This window comes from Lissotriton helveticus, chromosome 4_1, assembly GCF_964261635.1.
Source record: "Lissotriton helveticus chromosome 4_1, aLisHel1.1, whole genome shotgun sequence".
NCBI classification, from domain to species: domain Eukaryota; kingdom Metazoa; phylum Chordata; class Amphibia; order Caudata; family Salamandridae; genus Lissotriton; species Lissotriton helveticus.
Window position 1 is genome coordinate 644,710,074 of NC_136063.1, and position 16,837 is coordinate 644,726,910.

Sequence of the window (16,837 nt, forward strand, 5' to 3'; positions counted from 1 at the left end):
ATGCAGAGAAAATTCTATCACACTAGCATAACATGGACATGGGACCAGCGGTTGTATCATGATGGTCTTTTCTGGTGCAGTGCAGAACCGAGCACCTTGTTTATGACATAAATTGAATTTATTTAACTTGCTTTTTCTCTGAGTTGGTGCTTTGTTTTCAGACCACACAGATCTGTAAGCTTAGAGGCAATATGCAAGATTTGTCTCTGTTTCTGTCTGAAAATAAAAACTTTACTCTGATAAGTATAGGGTTAAATTAGTTCACTTTGATTATCACACTCATAAAGCATGCACTCAGCTTACACCAGAAAATGCCATCATGGTATACAGCTTGTGTGCTCTCAGTGCAGATGAAGCTTGATGATAGTGTTAGATCCACCACCCTGCCTCAAGCCCTGAAACCCTTATTCAGGAGGTATTTATTTCAGGCACATGCACTTGCTAGCATTTCCCGATGGAACTAACTTCCTAGGACTTCCGAATTAAGGTATATAAGGTGGAAGTTGTTCATATCTTCATTACCTGCACGCATTTTTGTTGTTAGCAGAGGAGAAACTTGTCCAATTTTGAGGTTATCTGGGACGATCTTTGAGAGAGAGAATGATTTATTAGGTTTGCCAGAAAATTGTCAGATGCCTGTAATACGTCATTGGAGATCTTTGAACAGGCTGTGCATAACCCGACGTCTTTGAAAGAACCAAGCTTATGCACCCTTCTCTGTGGGTGCCCAGTGAGATTGCAAATCGAGCCTCTGGGCAAGGGGCGACTCAATCTTGTCATTTGATTCTGTAAAACAGAAGGAGAAATTCTGCATTTCAGGAACAGAGTCTCTTTCATGATTAGGATTAGTGGCAAGTTGGATTGATCCACAACTTGCAGTGAGGTATGCAAATTGTGAAATGCAGCATTCCAGAAATTCATTAAATTGGGCTCTGATTAATAAAGCATCCCTTTTTCAGTACTCTCCAATTAATAATGGGCCATTCTTACTGTGCCTGCCAGTAATTAATTAATGTGCTCCTTGTTTTTGCAGCTTGGGCAATGGTTGATGGTGGGTCAAACGTGAAAGTTCGCTCTAACTATGACCAAGAGAATCCAACAATCATTGTGTCACGCTCCCATACTGGGACAGTACAAGATGTGATTCGGAAGACATTTGGAAACAACACTGTTATTGTTCCAGCTGGTGGAGCAGGTATGTAAAATTTTCTTATGACTTTTTTTGCTTGACTGATTAAGCCCTACATACCATACTAATGTACTTTCAAAGCACTATAAATGTTACCATCATCCCATTTATGGTACTCGATTTATAAACATATGAAGGATGCTATTTTACAGGGATTCGAAGTCATGACCTCATGAATTTTGTCAGTGCCGAACGTTCAGCTCACTCTCTTAGATATTTGAAATTGTTAACTTGTCTAAAACCTTTCCTGTATTTATATATATCTAGTTTCTAAACAAGGCACATTTTGTCTCAAGAAAAATTCACCTGTTTCTTGGTATACTGAAAAATATGTTTTCACTCTACTGTTCTGTTTTTTGTCTACAAGGGTGGATATTTCTTCCTACCTAGAAACCTCTTTTGCTGAATATAGATTTTTTTTTTTACCTTTCCCACCCTAAAAATGCACTCGAGTTACATTTATGGTTGATTCCAGTGTGAGAAACTCCCTGCAAAAGCTTTGCGACTACAACAGCAGCTGTCTTGGGGGGAAAGTATAAACTCCCCATCCTTGATTAATGATTGCTTTATAACAACTATTTTATTAGGCAGATGCGTGCCAAATCGAGCTCATGCTAACTACAGTCATATTGGTCTTAATTGATATTTAATTATCATTGTGTTTGAAGAATTTTCTCCTCTGCTGGAAGGTAAGGTAGCTTTCAAACCTTTGGAGTGTCGCTCATGCATTAGTATTAAAGTGGATGAATTATTGTACTCTGTAAAATAAGGTAGTGCTGCCATTTTGAGTTAATGCATTTAGTTTATTTTTGTGATCAATTAGCTTCCGAAAATTGAGCACTGGGAAAAATGTGACGGGTTGTGATGAGGTTAGCAATTATTTTAGTTCATTGGCTTTTCGTTGACAAATATGATTAATGAGTGTAGAATAGACAAATAGATCAAAACAACATTGTAATGATGCTTCCAGTCTACCTTCTTTCAGTCTTGGATGACATGCCTGCCCGCATCGTTCTGAAATTTTTTTTGAAGCACATAAAAATCAAGTTTTGACAAAGCCATTTGGACTGGCCTTGGCAAGCTGGTGCAATGGTTATTATTATTATTTTTTTTATGCAAACATTCCACGCCAATAATATATACAAGAAACATACCAAACTGCTTCCTTGAGGTTGCAGCCATATGCTGCTAATAAAAACAATAAATAAAAAATAACAATCTTGTATAATTTTAATACAACAGTATGCATTCTTCATACCATGCAACAGTACTTGAACCAGTCTTTTTCTTAGTTTTAATACACTTCACAGAAAACTAGGTTTCTCAATTATGTAAAAAAAAAATTGCTGTTCGCTTTGAATTACTGTAACCTGATGACCTAGATAAAACACAGGGAGGGTACCATTTTTTTCGAAGGATAAAGAATGGAAAGAAATAAGCATTGGCGAAGAAATGGTTTAGCCCGCCAGCCTTGACACTGAAGTTCTATTGCTATATTTTCACAAAGTTATATTTGGTAGGTTGTTGGTAGTTTTTCAGTAGGTCACTACCTTGAGGACACTTATATTCACATTGTAAGTTTAACATTTATTTCACCATTACCCAGAAAGTACTAGTCTAACCTTACAATTACCTGTTATTTTATTTGTGTTTAAATAAATATAATTACATTTGGTAACGAATTATTTTCTTCCTACTGATAGTTGTATTCTTTTCACTTATTTCTAAAAATAAGTTTTAAAATGTATTATTCTTGAATTTTAACAGTAAAATTCAAGTAATGAAATTTAATTAAATTACCTATCCTTACCTTAACGCAGATCCTAATCCTATAATTTACCATTAAATAATGTAATTAAAGATAATGTATCTTAGTTAAATTACTTGTTTTAGACTGCTTTTAATACACGTTAACTGTTATTTAATGTTCACTATAATTTAAATATCCTAACCTTCTCTTCTGCTGACCATAATAATCAATTTTAATTTTAATGTCATTTAACAATTATTCTATTTAAATAACTAACCTGACCTTCACTGTAACACAAACTTTCAATTAAATGTAATTTAATAATTTGGCTAAACTTAACTCGAAAATTAACAATCGGCCACACTTATTAAATTGAAGAAAACTGCTTAAGCTACCTGTATTACTAAGGTTACTTTTAGATAATATAAATTAAATTAATGCATATGGCTGAATGAGTACAGACATAAATAGTGGCTTGGAAAAGCGTTTGGAAAAAATAAGCAAATGTGAGATGAGCGAATGGTGGGAGGTCACCTCATTGACAAGTTATTTGGGGAAGGGTATGATTCTGCAGAGATTATGAATTGTGACGTTTCTAAATGATGAAGAAGTGAATACTGAACTGCCGAGAGACAAGGAAGAAGGTTTAAAAGGAAATGGACTTTGATGATAGAAGCTTTGGTTAAACTTCTGAAACTGGCAGAGATCAAAATGTTAAGAGAACAATTGAGGGGTAAGTTACCGAATGACCAAACTGAAGTTTTTTTCAAGGGCTTGGATTTTTAGGCAAGAAGAGATTTCTGCACAAAACGGAGGAAGTTTAAATGCGATTTTGTGATATGGTGTGTATGGATTTCATTATTGTATAGAAATCACAAAGCACTAGTGTAGCAGATGGTGCAGACAGCAACGCCCGGTTCCTCTGAAGTTGGATCTGACCAAGAAACGTTGAAATGTGTGGACTTAATATTTAGTCATCATATTGCAGTGTGGGTTCAGAAAAGCTAAGTCCCCTTTTTATTGTTTTACTCCATGCAAAAAGAAGGTTACTTATCTGCAGCACCGGTTTTGTGTTTAAGGTTTCTTTTGTTTTGCACCTAAAGTTGAGTCATTTAAACACCATGTGGGGATGCAGGTGCTTTTAAAAAAAAACTCATCTTGACTGATGTCTCAACAGAGTAGTCTAAATATCAAATCACATCCAAGAGGATTCGGAAGTTCGCCTGGATTTAATTGGGTTCTGGTTACTCTCACTTCCCTCACTTGATGTCACATATTGTTTTTCCCACATTGGCTGTTATCAGCTAAACCACTAGAGAACAGACTACATCTCCAAAGCAGCAGCAAAATAAATGTCACAGGTAAGTAATGTTTTGACTTATTTTCCAGATTCACAAAGATAGTTTGCCATTGCACAGTTGAAATGGTAAATAACAATTTGAGGTCCTTAAATTGAAACTGGTAAGGATAAGAATATGAATAGTGCTGTTCCAGAATCCAAGTTTTGTATGAGACACATTGAGGGGAAATTGTGTTAGATGGAATCAATAAAACCATATGTCCTATTTTGTTTGGTATGTCTTACAAAATGTGTGGTTCTTTTTTTGGTAACCATATTTTTTTCACCTTCTAGGTTATAAAGTTTTGTCTTTGCTGGATGTTCCAGATGACACACAGGAAAAAGCTGATGTATACATTCACAACACATTTATAAAGAAGTGGGATATATGCGCAGGTAATGCCATTCTAAAAGCACTGGGTGGACAAATGACCACTCTCAAAGGAAAGGACATCCAGTACTCTGGTTCTGAGGCACATGACGAAGGAATTTTAGCCAGTATTGGTGTGGATCATAGCAAACTAGTTAAAACACTAAGTGGAAAAATACCTTATATCGAAAGGAAAGCCCATTAGAAGAAGAAAACTGCAAATGGATGCAAAACCTTGGCATATTAGCATTGGAAGCAATCATGGGCATGGTGTATGTAAACAGTGCACCTGAAGAAGACAGTTTGCCGCCATAAAGATGGAGTGGAGCATTTTGACACTAATACAGCAGGAGGTTTCTTCTTGTTGCGAGTGGGAAACAAAAAGTGAATACACTGCAATAATGGTGAATCCTTTTTTTGCTTAATGTTTGGTTGCAACTACAAATACAGATCTTGGGATGTGCGTACTTCAGCAGTATGTCATTTGTATTTGTTACATTGCATTGTTGTCTCTACTCCTTAAGGGGAGATCGATTCACCCTGTCTGGCCGAGGCACAAAAGAATGATGGACATACTTGATGAGCAGCGAGAATCTACATTGTGTTCCTGTGCAGATGCTTCACTAGGTTGTTCCTAACCATGAAAAGGGCATTGGTCAGAATTAGTCCAATACTCCTAAAATGTGTTCTTCATATTTTCCAATATGCTGTACTGATCTGTTACCTGAAGGCATTAGAAGATCATTATCTCTCTAGCATATCTCCCATCTGTCCTTTCTCCATATGCTCTGTCCCTCTTTATTAGCTTCTCATTTGATCCCACTAATTGTCACCCTTACTTTCTCCGTCTTGCTCATCCTCTTTCACACTCTATACACATACACACAATCTAATCAGTTGTACAAACCTGAATGCAAACATTGATTACCACTGCCTAATGCCGTGCAGATTCCATGATACAATCAATTTACAGACTAAAACAACTGAACCCCTGATAAAAAGGACTGTTTAGTTTGGTTTGCACTTGCCGCATGGATATTAAATTTAGTGTTATATTGAAGTCCTTTGTTACTAACGTATACACCGGCAAAAACACATGACCTAAACAGTATGCAGAATCCACCTTTAGGGAGAAACAATTTATAGCCATTGTTGGGTGATGGGAGCGGCATGATGATATTCTTGATGCACCTCCTTTCTTGAGTCATGGCCCCTACCCTCACACAACATTGGTATTAGAGTGCCTGTTTCATCTTCATGTAGACATCTAATCATTTAACAAAATGTTAAGAATTACGGGTGATAGTTATAATTTGAGAGTGCTTGAATTTGGTGGATAGAGAATGTGTCTTTAATTTATTTAGGACAGTGTGCCTTGTGGACTTTTGTATTGGATGAAGTTACTGGATAGAACTCATACATAGATCACTTTATTTCATACATTTTGTTCTTTTAAAAATGTTTTTGTGCAGTTTAAAAAACATAATTTTTCCTATAATTTTCAGAAAATTATCGGATTCCATCACGATTGTACAGTAAATTGTATTTTTTATATTGAAAGAAATAGTGACTTCTGAATTAATGTAACATCAATCTACTACATTAAAGGTGGTTCTTTAATTAATTGATTTTGTAAAACAAGACATTCCTATATGTGCATAGCATCATCTTTTAGATAATGCTTTTGTTTATCTCAAATGGAGATGTGCTGGAGTTAATCCCATAGGTGGCAGGTATTTTTTGAGGAGCAGTTAATGCTTTAACTGAAAATGAAATCACATGAAACTAGAATTTATTATATTTTGTAATTAACATTCCCTGTTTTATTGTTAAGCCGATACACTAATATTTGAAAGACATTATGATTTCATGTGAAGAAGACCTATAGTAGACCTGATGTGGAAAAGCATCTTGGCTGCTTAATTTAGACAGCAAATGATATTCCTGCTGGCGTATTGTACTGCTATTAATGCACTTCCTTGATCCTATTCTTTGAATATGCGTTCACTTTTGCCTTTATTACTCACATATGACATCAGGAAATTCAAGTTGTTTTAATTGTGGTTTGATGTCCCCAGAATGAGTAAGTCTGGCTAAATTATTCATTTTCAAAGGAGGTGATGTTAAAAAAAGGTGTTTCTCTAAATGTTTTTCAAGTTCTCTTTTGCTGCTGCTGTTGAGTTAATCAAAAAAATTTGTTTCATAGGCCAAGTGTTGTGGAGCACAAATTAAACCACCAGTATAGTGCTTAGATGTAGTCGGTAAGAGGACATGTAGATAGTGACAAGGCTTGAAAAGCAATTTAGACTTTGGCTGATGGAATGCCATGTGTTTTCAATGTCTTAAAACATTTGGAGTAAAAGTTCCAGAGACTAGAATGGAGAAGGCATAACCATAGCCTTTCGGTAGAAGAAAACTTGCAGTAGTTTCATTAAGGAAGAAGACCGGCCTGGCAGATGTGTAATCTTTGTATTTGAATATGAATAAAAGTGAATAAAGGTGGGCCTTCTTGATGATTGCATGGGTGTATAGAGATCGGCACAGGATGAGATCATCAATGGGAGCCAGTGCATGAAGGTTAGTATGGGAATGATATGATTTAATCTGCACAAGAACGCTCTACTTTACAGAGTCTCTGGAATCTGAAAGTAGAAACATAGGGAGGTGATGAAGTGCAGGTCAACTTATCTAACCTGGATAAAAAAATGATACATGGCTAGTGGGCCAGTGTTTTCTGTTTTTTTAAATGTTATGTTATGTTAGCTGCATTTATTTTGCGCACAGCTGCTCCAGCGAAGGAGCGTCCTGGCGCATGGAAAAGGTGAACATAACACAACGCGGAAAAAAATAGGTGAGAAGTCAACATAAGAAAATTAAAACAAGTGGGTTTTCACGGCCCTGCGAAATGCTAGAAGATCCTCTAAAAGGCGGATTTCCAAAGGAAGCGAATTCCAGAGAGCCGCAGCTCTCACACGGAAGGAGCGGCCGCCCATCCGGCTAAGCCTGAAACGCGGGGTAACCGCAAGGGATTGCCCTAGGGATCTGAGGGAGCGAGTCGGGACATAGGGGGATATAAGGTTATTGAGGATCTCAGGTGCCGATCCTTTTAAAATTTTAAAAGCAAGGCTGAGTGCCTTAAAATGGATTCGGCTTTTCACTGGTAACCAGTGTAAGGACCTCAGAGTGTTGGACGTGGGACATGACCTCGGCAGGCCCACCACTGCTCTCGCAGCCGCGTTCTGGACGCGCTGCAGGCGGACGATCTCAGCTTGGTTAGCTCCCAGCAGGAGCGAGCTGGCATAGTCCAGCCGGGAGATGATCGTCGCTTGGATGACCAACTGTCTCGTCGGGGCATCAAAAAATTTAAGCACCGGCCTCAGTCCGCGCAGAACACCAAAGCAGCATGCTGCCACTCTTAGTGTGGGTGGTAAAACATAAGGTGTGGTCGAGCCATACTCCCAGGTTTCTGAGCTCCATCACCGGTATGGGGGCAGGCCCGAGCTCCTGAGGCCACCAATTGTCCCCCCAGCAGTCCGTTCCTCTTCCCACGATCATCACCTCGGTTTTTTTTGCGTTCAGCTGGAGACAGTTGTTATTCATCCAGCTGGCCACCTCTCTCAGCCCATCTCGGAACCTGGGGGCATCCAGTTCGGCATCCCCGCTGATCGTGACCGCTAGCTGTGTGTCGTCGGCATATGAGACCATAGTAAGGCCCCACTGCCTGGCGACATCAGCCAGCGGCCGCACGTAGAGATTGAAAAGCATGGGACTCAGCGAGGAGCCCTGGGGGACCCCCAGGTCCAACTGATGGAATTTGGACTGGAAAGGAGGGGTGGCAACGCAGAAGGAACGATCGCTGAGGAAGGCGGTGTAGGAGGATGCGATGGGACACTGTGTCAAAGGCAGCGCTAAGATCTAATAGAATAAGCGCTGCCGTTTGACCTGCATCCAACACACTCCGCAGATGTTCCACCATTGCCAGAAGGGCGGTCTCCGTGCTGTGCCCAGCACGGAACCCATTCTGCGTAGGATCGAGAACATTGGCCCGGGCCAGATGCTCAGATAAGGCTAGGTTAACATGGGCCTCCATGACTTTGGCCGGCCAGGGAAGCAATGAGATCGGGCGATAGTTTTCCGGTTTTAGAGGATCCAAAGATGGTTTTTTCAGGATCGGGGAAACCACCGCCTGCTTCCACTTGGCAGGAACAGTGCCTGAAGTCAGGGAGAGATTGATTAATGAACACACTGCCGTGCGCCCCTGAAAAGACGGATCTCTGAAGAGAGCAGGTCTGAGTGGGTCCGCCGGGGAGCCGGACTTGACACGTTGTGCCAGCTTAACAAACCCATCCCAGGAGAGGATAGGGAGAGAATGTAATACCAGGCGGCTACAGAGGTCATTCCGAGGAGAAAGTGGTAATGTCATGCTGGAAAATGACAAATAGATGTTCTTAACTTTCTCCAAAAAGAAAGCAGCCAAAATCTCACACTGTGAGGTGGAACCATCCACAGGCGGAGCCGCTCTCTTAGCCATCAAGTCTTTTAAGGCTTTAAAGATGGTCTTCGAGGGGTTATGGCTATTACGGAATTCCGTTGCGTAGAACGCCGCGCGGGCTCTACAGATGGCTCGATGGTAGAGCTTAACAGCGGCCAAGTACGCGGTTTTTTTAACGGCATCGTACGCTTTCCGCCACTCCCTTTCTGTCCGCCTACACGAGCTCTTCAGAGCGCGGAGGGCACTGTCGTACCAAGGGCTCGACTGCCTGGAGCTGGATTTACTTACAGTAACAGGCACCAATCTGTCAAGCGCCTTAGTAATCCAGCTGCAAAATTGGTCGTAGCCCAGACTAGCGTCAGACAGAGGGCCAAGTGGCTCATCGGCCATGATACGATGAAGATCCTCAAGCCTGAGCTTATTCCAATGCCGCCGCGGAACCCACTTTGGAGGTGGAATAATAGGGGTTACGGGGAGAGGTAGCCACATGGACACCAAATAATGGTCAGTCCAACACACTGGAGAAATAGCCGAAACTTGGACATCCGATAAGTTGGTGAAGAATGGGTCCAAGATGTGCCCTGCCACGTGCGTGGGTTGAGTGACAAGTTGGGTCAGCTGAAGGGCCTCCATATCCGCCAGGAAACCACTGACGGACGCGGACTGTTGGGTGTCAAAATGGAGGTTGAGGTCACCAATGATGCAGAAATTAGCGCAATCACTAGCTAGCGTACTCACTGCCTCAGGGAAAGTCCCCTGAAAGCTACATCGCTGCCAGGAGGGCGGTACACGACCATCCCAGACAGCGTGAACTGAGGACTGATAGTGATCTTAAACAGGGCGCTTTCGCAACCTGCAATGTGTAGACCAGTCCAGGAGCACGCAAAAGTAGATTTTAAAGCTAGGGCAATACCTCCACCTCTAGACAGCCGGTTCCATGTAAAAAGTGAGTAACCTGGGGGACAAGCCAGATTAGTTATGGCTGTGTCTGTATCCTGGAGCCAGGTCTCGGTGATGATAAATAGATCCGGCTCCTCGTCAATAATGAGGTCCATAATAGAAAGATGGTGTTTAACCAGAGATCTGGTATTGAGATTTAATATCCGCAGACCCTGAACTCGACCATCACTCAACCGAGGCGCCCTTATGCCAGCCAGTGGGGCGGCGAAGTTATCATAGGCTCGAATACCCGTGGACTGGTCAAGCGACCATCTCTTGCAGGCACATTGGTAAGGGCCACACAAGGGATGTTTAGGTGCGACAGCACATCGAGGGAGGGAGTGGCCAATCGCCTGGAGCGCTGCACTGGTGTACACAAACATCCTGCCTTCCAGAGAATGATGGGCGATAGTGGCCCGCTGCGCCCCGCGCGTCCTTAGCGCGGACGGGCGCAGACGGGCAGGACTCTGGCAAGACTCCGGCAAGCGACGGCGTCCTAGCTGCGCGTTCCCGCTGCGCGGGAGAGAACTACTTTAAATAGGCGGCGAAATAGAGGAAGGAGCGCAAGGACGCTCCAAGATGGCGCCCGCCGAAAATGCCAGCGTCCCAATCAAAGATGGCGCCTGTCGACGATCTCCACACCACCCACGGAACCCGGACCCACCAAACGGTGGTGAATGTTCCACAAATTAAATGCAGGTAAGGGGGAGGAAGGGGAAAGCCCAGCCAAAGCGCATTTAAAATACAGCAGTAAATTTACTCAATAAGCCACAAACAGTGAGGTTAAAAACCCACACAGCGCTTACAGAACGCAGCGCGGAAATGCGGCACCTTTTCCAGGCTGACTGCTGGCTAAACTCGCCTTAAATAGGCGGCGAAATAGAGGAAGGAGCGCAAGGACGCTCCAAGATGGCGCCCGCCGAAAATGCCAGCGTCCCAATCAAAGATGGCGCCTGTCGACGATCTCCACACCACCCACGGAACCCGGACCCACCAAACGGTGGTGAATGTTCCACAAATTAAATGCAGGTAAGGGGGAGGAAGGGGAAAGCCCAGCCAAAGCGCATTTAAAATACAGCAGTAAATTTACTCAATAAGCCACAAACAGTGAGGTTAAAAACACACACAGCGCTTACAGAACGCAGCGCGGAAATGCGGCACCTTTTCCAGGCTGACTGCTGGCTAAACTCGCCTTAAATAGGCGGCGAAATAGAGGAAGGAGCGCAAGGACGCTCCAAGATGGCGCCCGCCGAAAATGCCAGCGTCCCAATCAAAGATGGCGCCTGTCGACGATCTCCACACCACCCACGGAACCCGGACCCACCAAACGGTGGTGAATGTTCCACAAATTAAATGCAGGTAAGGGGGAGGAAGGGGAAAGCCCAGCCAAAGCGCATTTAAAATACAGCAGTAAATTTACTCAATAAGCCACAAACAGTGAGGTTAAAAACACACACAGCGCTTACAGAACGCAGCGCGGAAATGCGGCACCTTTTCCAGGCTGACTGCTGGCTAAACTCGCCTTAAATAGGCGGCGAAATAGAGGAAGGAGCGCAAGGACGCTCCAAGATGGCGCCCGCCGAAAATGCCAGCGTCCCAATCAAAGATGTCGCCTGTCGACGATCTCCACACCACCCACGGAACCCGGACCCACCAAACGGTGGTGAATGTTCCACAAATTAAATGCAGGTAAGGGGGAGGAAGGGGAAAGCCCAGCCAAAGCGCATTTAAAATACAGCAGTAAATTTACTCAATAAGCCACAAACAGTGAGGTTAAAAACACACACAGCGCTTACAGAACGCAGCGCGGAAATGCGGCACCTTTTCCAGGCTGACTGCTGGCTAAACTCGCCTTAAATAGGCGGCGAAATAGAGGAAGGAGCGCAAGGACGCTCCAAGATGGCGCCCGCCGAAAATGCCAGCGTCCCAATCAAAGATGGCGCCTGTCGACGATCTCCACACCACCCACGGAACCCGGACCCACCAAACGGTGGTGAATGTTCCACAAATTAAATGCAGGTAAGGGGGAGGAAGGGGAAAGCCCAGCCAAAGCGCATTTAAAATACAGCAGTAAATTTACTCAATAAGCCACAAACAGTGAGGTTAAAAACACACACAGCGCTTACAGAACGCAGCGCGGAAATGCGGTACCTAAATGAATCTAGGTAGAGGAAATCTCATCTCTCTTAATTTTATATGTGGAGATTTGTTTTATTTTTTATAATTAACATCTGAACGGGACTGACTAATTAGGTTAGGGTATATTCCAGACATTTGCTAGGGGGCACTATGCTTGAATCGAGATGTGGAATATGATCCTTAATATGACTGTGCCACCTACCACATAGGCACAGAGAAAGTGAGGAATGTAAGATTGCCTACTGTTTCAAAAGTAGTAAAATGTTTGAAAAAGATGAACGTATCAATACTTAATAGGCTTAGTCTGAGTCGCGCATGGACTTTCGTTTATGAGACATTTAGTTTACTTAAAGGGGATTAGAGCCAGTCCATTGCTTACCATTTGTTTTTTTCATCATTGCTCTTATTTCCTTGCTTCTCTTTCGTCAACGTGTGCGGGCTTCACTTCTCTTCATGCTTGTCACTCCCCTGGAGCGAGGCCCAAGTGCTGCTAACTTCCCCAGTTTCATTCCACTGCTTGCACTTTCGTAACTACATTTTTTTGGTTTGGTGTTAGCCACAAACTTATTATTTTACCAAAATGATATGCATAATCTGCTTAATTAAAGGGGCTTTCTGCCACCTCTCATCTTTCATTGGTCTCCTGTCATTCACATTTTGCTTCCGCCCACTACAGCATACAGCTTGGGGCAGTGGATCAGCCTACTTAAGCCACTGGCTAACTTTACAAAGAGCACATCCACCCACAAGGTAGTTTCCTTCACTGCCAGTATTTTAGTTTTTGCTTGAATAATTACTTTAATGTTTGCTTGTGTTTAGAGCCTAATGTGATTGGATGGCACTTTTGATGTGAACACAGGGCGCATTCCAGCCTTATCAGTTCCTGTCAATGCTGTTGTAAATTCCTTTTGCATTGGCCTTTTTTTAGGACTTCTGCTATTGCACTAGTCGTAAAAGGTTGAGGAAAACCGAGCCTTTTGAAAACCAGCAGTAATACGAACAACAGCTGACACCAACTCTGAATTGAAGATTAAGAGAGTGCTCTGTCTTTACAACCTAACTTTTTCTTTCTTTCTTTCATTCTTCTTTCTTTCGTTCTTTTTATCTCGTTCTTTCTTTCTCTTTCATTTTCCTCCCTTCATTCCTTTCTTTCCTTGCTTCATCTTTCCTTCATTCATTTTTCCTTTCATTTCTTGATTCATTTTTCTTTTTTCAGCATATTTTGTGCTCTTTCTTCCCTTTTGCTCTTTTTTTCTATTTAGTCTCCTTCTTTTGCCTATAGCCCCCCTCTGCAATGTTGTTTTCCCCCTCTCACAGTATCCAGTACTGTTGCTTGCCCTCTGACACACTCCCATTCTGCGGTGCTTTTTGGCCCCCCCCACCCTGCATTGTTGATTGCCTGCGCTGTTTCCTCCCCCTCCCTCCCATCCTTGGGTGTTTTGTATACCCCTGTTCTTGTTTGCCACTGTGTAGCCTGGCTGCTGTGCAACATGGCTGAATGGCCCAGGCTGTATCATTGAGCTTTTTTTTTTATTGCTGGTGTATGACCTCTACACCTTATATGTTACATGCCCACCCACCATTTAAGAAGTCTCCCTTCCTTCGAGAATCCTCCTTCCCAGCCTTCCTGTCAGCACTTTAAAAAAAAAGTGCTTTGAGGCCACGTCATGGTGCTTTTTTTCTCTTTTTTAACTTTCAGCCACACTGTATGACATGGCTAACAACACTGACACAGACATTAGCTTGCATAGGTGAAACCTATTTGCTATGCCATTGTTATGTTTTTGTTTTCAAAATGTTTATATTGTGGTTTACACCATTTGTGATGACAATGCCAACATTAGACTTTCAGCACTGTTGCAGCGCTTGTGTACTGTCCAGTACACGCATCATTAACAGGCAGGGCAGTGCAACCACTAATGACCTCTCAGTCCTTGACAATAACCTGATGTGGCCTCCCACCTCTTCGTGTCTCCATACAACCACTCCCCCAACCTTAGCCCATGTCCTGAGATTCTCTCCATTGGCCCCATACAATGTCAAATTTTCAAGGACACCCATGTGCTTTTTATACAGTACATTTAACTTGCATGCACCAGTCCATCCCCATGGTCCAACGTGCCAGATTCGTAGCTCCCCACACCCAGTCGGTGTCCTACCTCACCACCATACGGGCCACATTACTGAACAGCTATGTGGTTGTGAAAAGTGTCTGGCCCCCACATACTCCCAGCACAGCCAGTGGAGGTGTAAGTACCAAGTTTTCACCTGTGACCTCTGAAATGCAGTGACCCACCTGAGTCTAACATGGCTCCAACCCAAGGCAATCCCAAGTACAAATGCGTACTGGATTATTCCAGTCCGGACCTACTGGTTGATTCTTGCTGTTGTGCCACACAAAGTCTTACCATTCTTGGTCTACAGGTGCGATGTCCAATAGGGCCAGAGAGCTCTACCCTCCCGTCGTGGTGTCAGAAAGAGCATCAGGTCTGCCTATCTGCATCAATGTGGGCTAACCAAGAGGGGCATTCAACAGCGTCTCTTGGATGTGGAGTCCTGCTTCTGCTTTGGGGATTGGAAATCTAGCCGGCCACCCCCCTCCAGCCACTAAAGACAGCCAGTAGAATGCATCTGGGAGCGCTGGTAACCTCATGCTTTTCCAGGAGTTGGGTGCAGCTGGCGGCTACCATCTTGTGTAGTAGTCCCGTAGGCTGTGGAACCCAATGCTGCCCATGATTTTATTAGACCCGCTGGGGGCCTCGCACCACAGTTGGTTGCCTCTCCTAACTCTCGGTGACACAGGGCCTGTTCCGGCACCCATGAAGCCAGCATATTACTGCCTCAGTCAATCATTGAATTCAGGAGCTCACACGCTGACCACCATTTCCCTTTAGACACCAAAGCCACACCACTGGCTTTGCGAAAGGTTGTTCTATTTTTTAATTATATTTATATAAGAACATTCAGTACATAATAAGCATCTTTTGTTAAGTTATATGCAGCACGTAGTCTTTCTCTTATGCATTCATATAATACACACTCTATACAACCTTTTCTGTTACATATGAACATTTAATTACTTGCAGAGCATCTCACTCCAGATGTCAAGAGCGGTGCTCAATTTGTGCCGGTGCTTTCCAGTGCTAAGCACCAGCACTTATTTCTCAGGTCCGGGTCTACAAAATTGAGAGCCATGAGTATGCTCCAGAGGAGTGATGTAGGTGCCCACTTTTTAATGTTGGAGTTTCTTTTGTTGCTTAAGCCTTAAGCAGAGTCAGTCAGCTACTGTGAAAGGAGAAGCAGTGAGCGGGGGCTGTGGTCGGAGGCAGCTACAAGGTTCTACAGGGACAGACAGGCCTTGCCGTGAATGGAACAGGCATGCCTTTCCGCAAATTGATTTCCGGGGCACTCTAGGCAGCGTTGAGAGCTGATTGGGTGTCCCCATCCAAGACCCTGGATGAGGCGCGAAGGAATCTTGCAGAATACAGAAGGAGCAGTTGAGTTTGAAGACAGGACGCAGAGCAAGTGGCAGAGGAAACAGTCATGAATCCCCTAAACTTCCTGTGAGCAAGAGAGCGCTGGGTAAAAGGTCAGTGCAGTTTGAGGTGAGAGAGTTCAGACAAGCAATGCTAATACCAGAAAATTGATTCGCCCTCAGAACTAAAAACATCTGATGATCAGCCTTCTTTGTAAAACGGGGAACATTTTAAAATGATATACGTTTTCGTTTGTCCTCAATGTGACGGGCTTGTTTATGGTAGGAATATAAACGACCATGATTAGCACAGAGTTAAATGCCTTATTTTGTTTACACATTAGGAAAAATGTTAAAAAGTAATTTGTGTACACTTGTATACAATTACAGTAATGCTATTAAAATGGTGCCGTCTATGGATGCGAGGCAGATATGAGTAAATCATTGGTATCATCGTCTGATTCCTAGAGTCTGCATTAGTACCTTGTGGGTCTCCATTCATAATCATCAACACGCATTACGCGCCCATTAACCGTACTGTGCCACAATCAGCAAGCCTAGACACAACACAATGCAATGTGTGATAAATGCCACTCCGGGGAAGAGATGAGGGGACAGTGATTCTATGAAAAGCCAAATGCTCTCTGATGAGCTCTTTCCTTTGTGATGTACCTATGGTTTAAAGTCTACTTTTGAAATATCTGATCAGCCATAGCAAATAAAGATTAAAAAATGTATGCCATCACTCAGCAATTGCATAGGAGATCCTTTCTTTTTCCGTTTTACTGTGGCACACTGGAGAGAATACACTTAATTAAGGAGAACAGAGGCTGCCAGAACAAGGTCCGTGGTTAATAATTTTGAAGTTAAAACATCTGTAATTGAATACCTCCTGCCTGCTTTTTATTCAATAGCTTTCCTTGTCCATCTTGTATCTGCTCCTCCCAAGAGCACTTCCAATTTACTTGCCGCCTTACCAGTGCCTAATTTGTGCCGGTGGTGTCCCACAAGAAAGCCTAGGGTCTCTAGTTTGGTAGAGCCAACCCAGGTCCCCCCTTCTTTTCAAAACATTTGCGGAACAGACGAAGGAAAACGCGGAAAGGGAAAGCTTACAGCGATTCCATTTCTGATCCCGCAGGGTTTG

At 43.1% G+C, this 16,837-nt stretch overlaps 1 protein-coding gene across 1 annotated transcript in view; it reads left to right on the forward strand.

Annotated features, from left to right (window-relative positions):
* BPNT2 (3'(2'), 5'-bisphosphate nucleotidase 2) overlaps window positions 1-7,150 on the forward strand; it is a 143,487-nt gene extending 136,337 nt beyond the window's left edge. Inside the window, exons 4-5 of the mRNA XM_078687280.1 lie at window positions 1,034-1,195; window positions 4,573-7,150. Coding sequence (XP_078543406.1) covers window positions 1,034-1,195; window positions 4,573-4,853 — 443 coding nt within the window. The 3' untranslated portion in view covers window positions 4,854-7,150. The remainder of the gene's footprint in view (window positions 1-1,033; window positions 1,196-4,572) is intronic.
* Window positions 7,151-16,837: the final 9,687 nt, after the last annotated feature.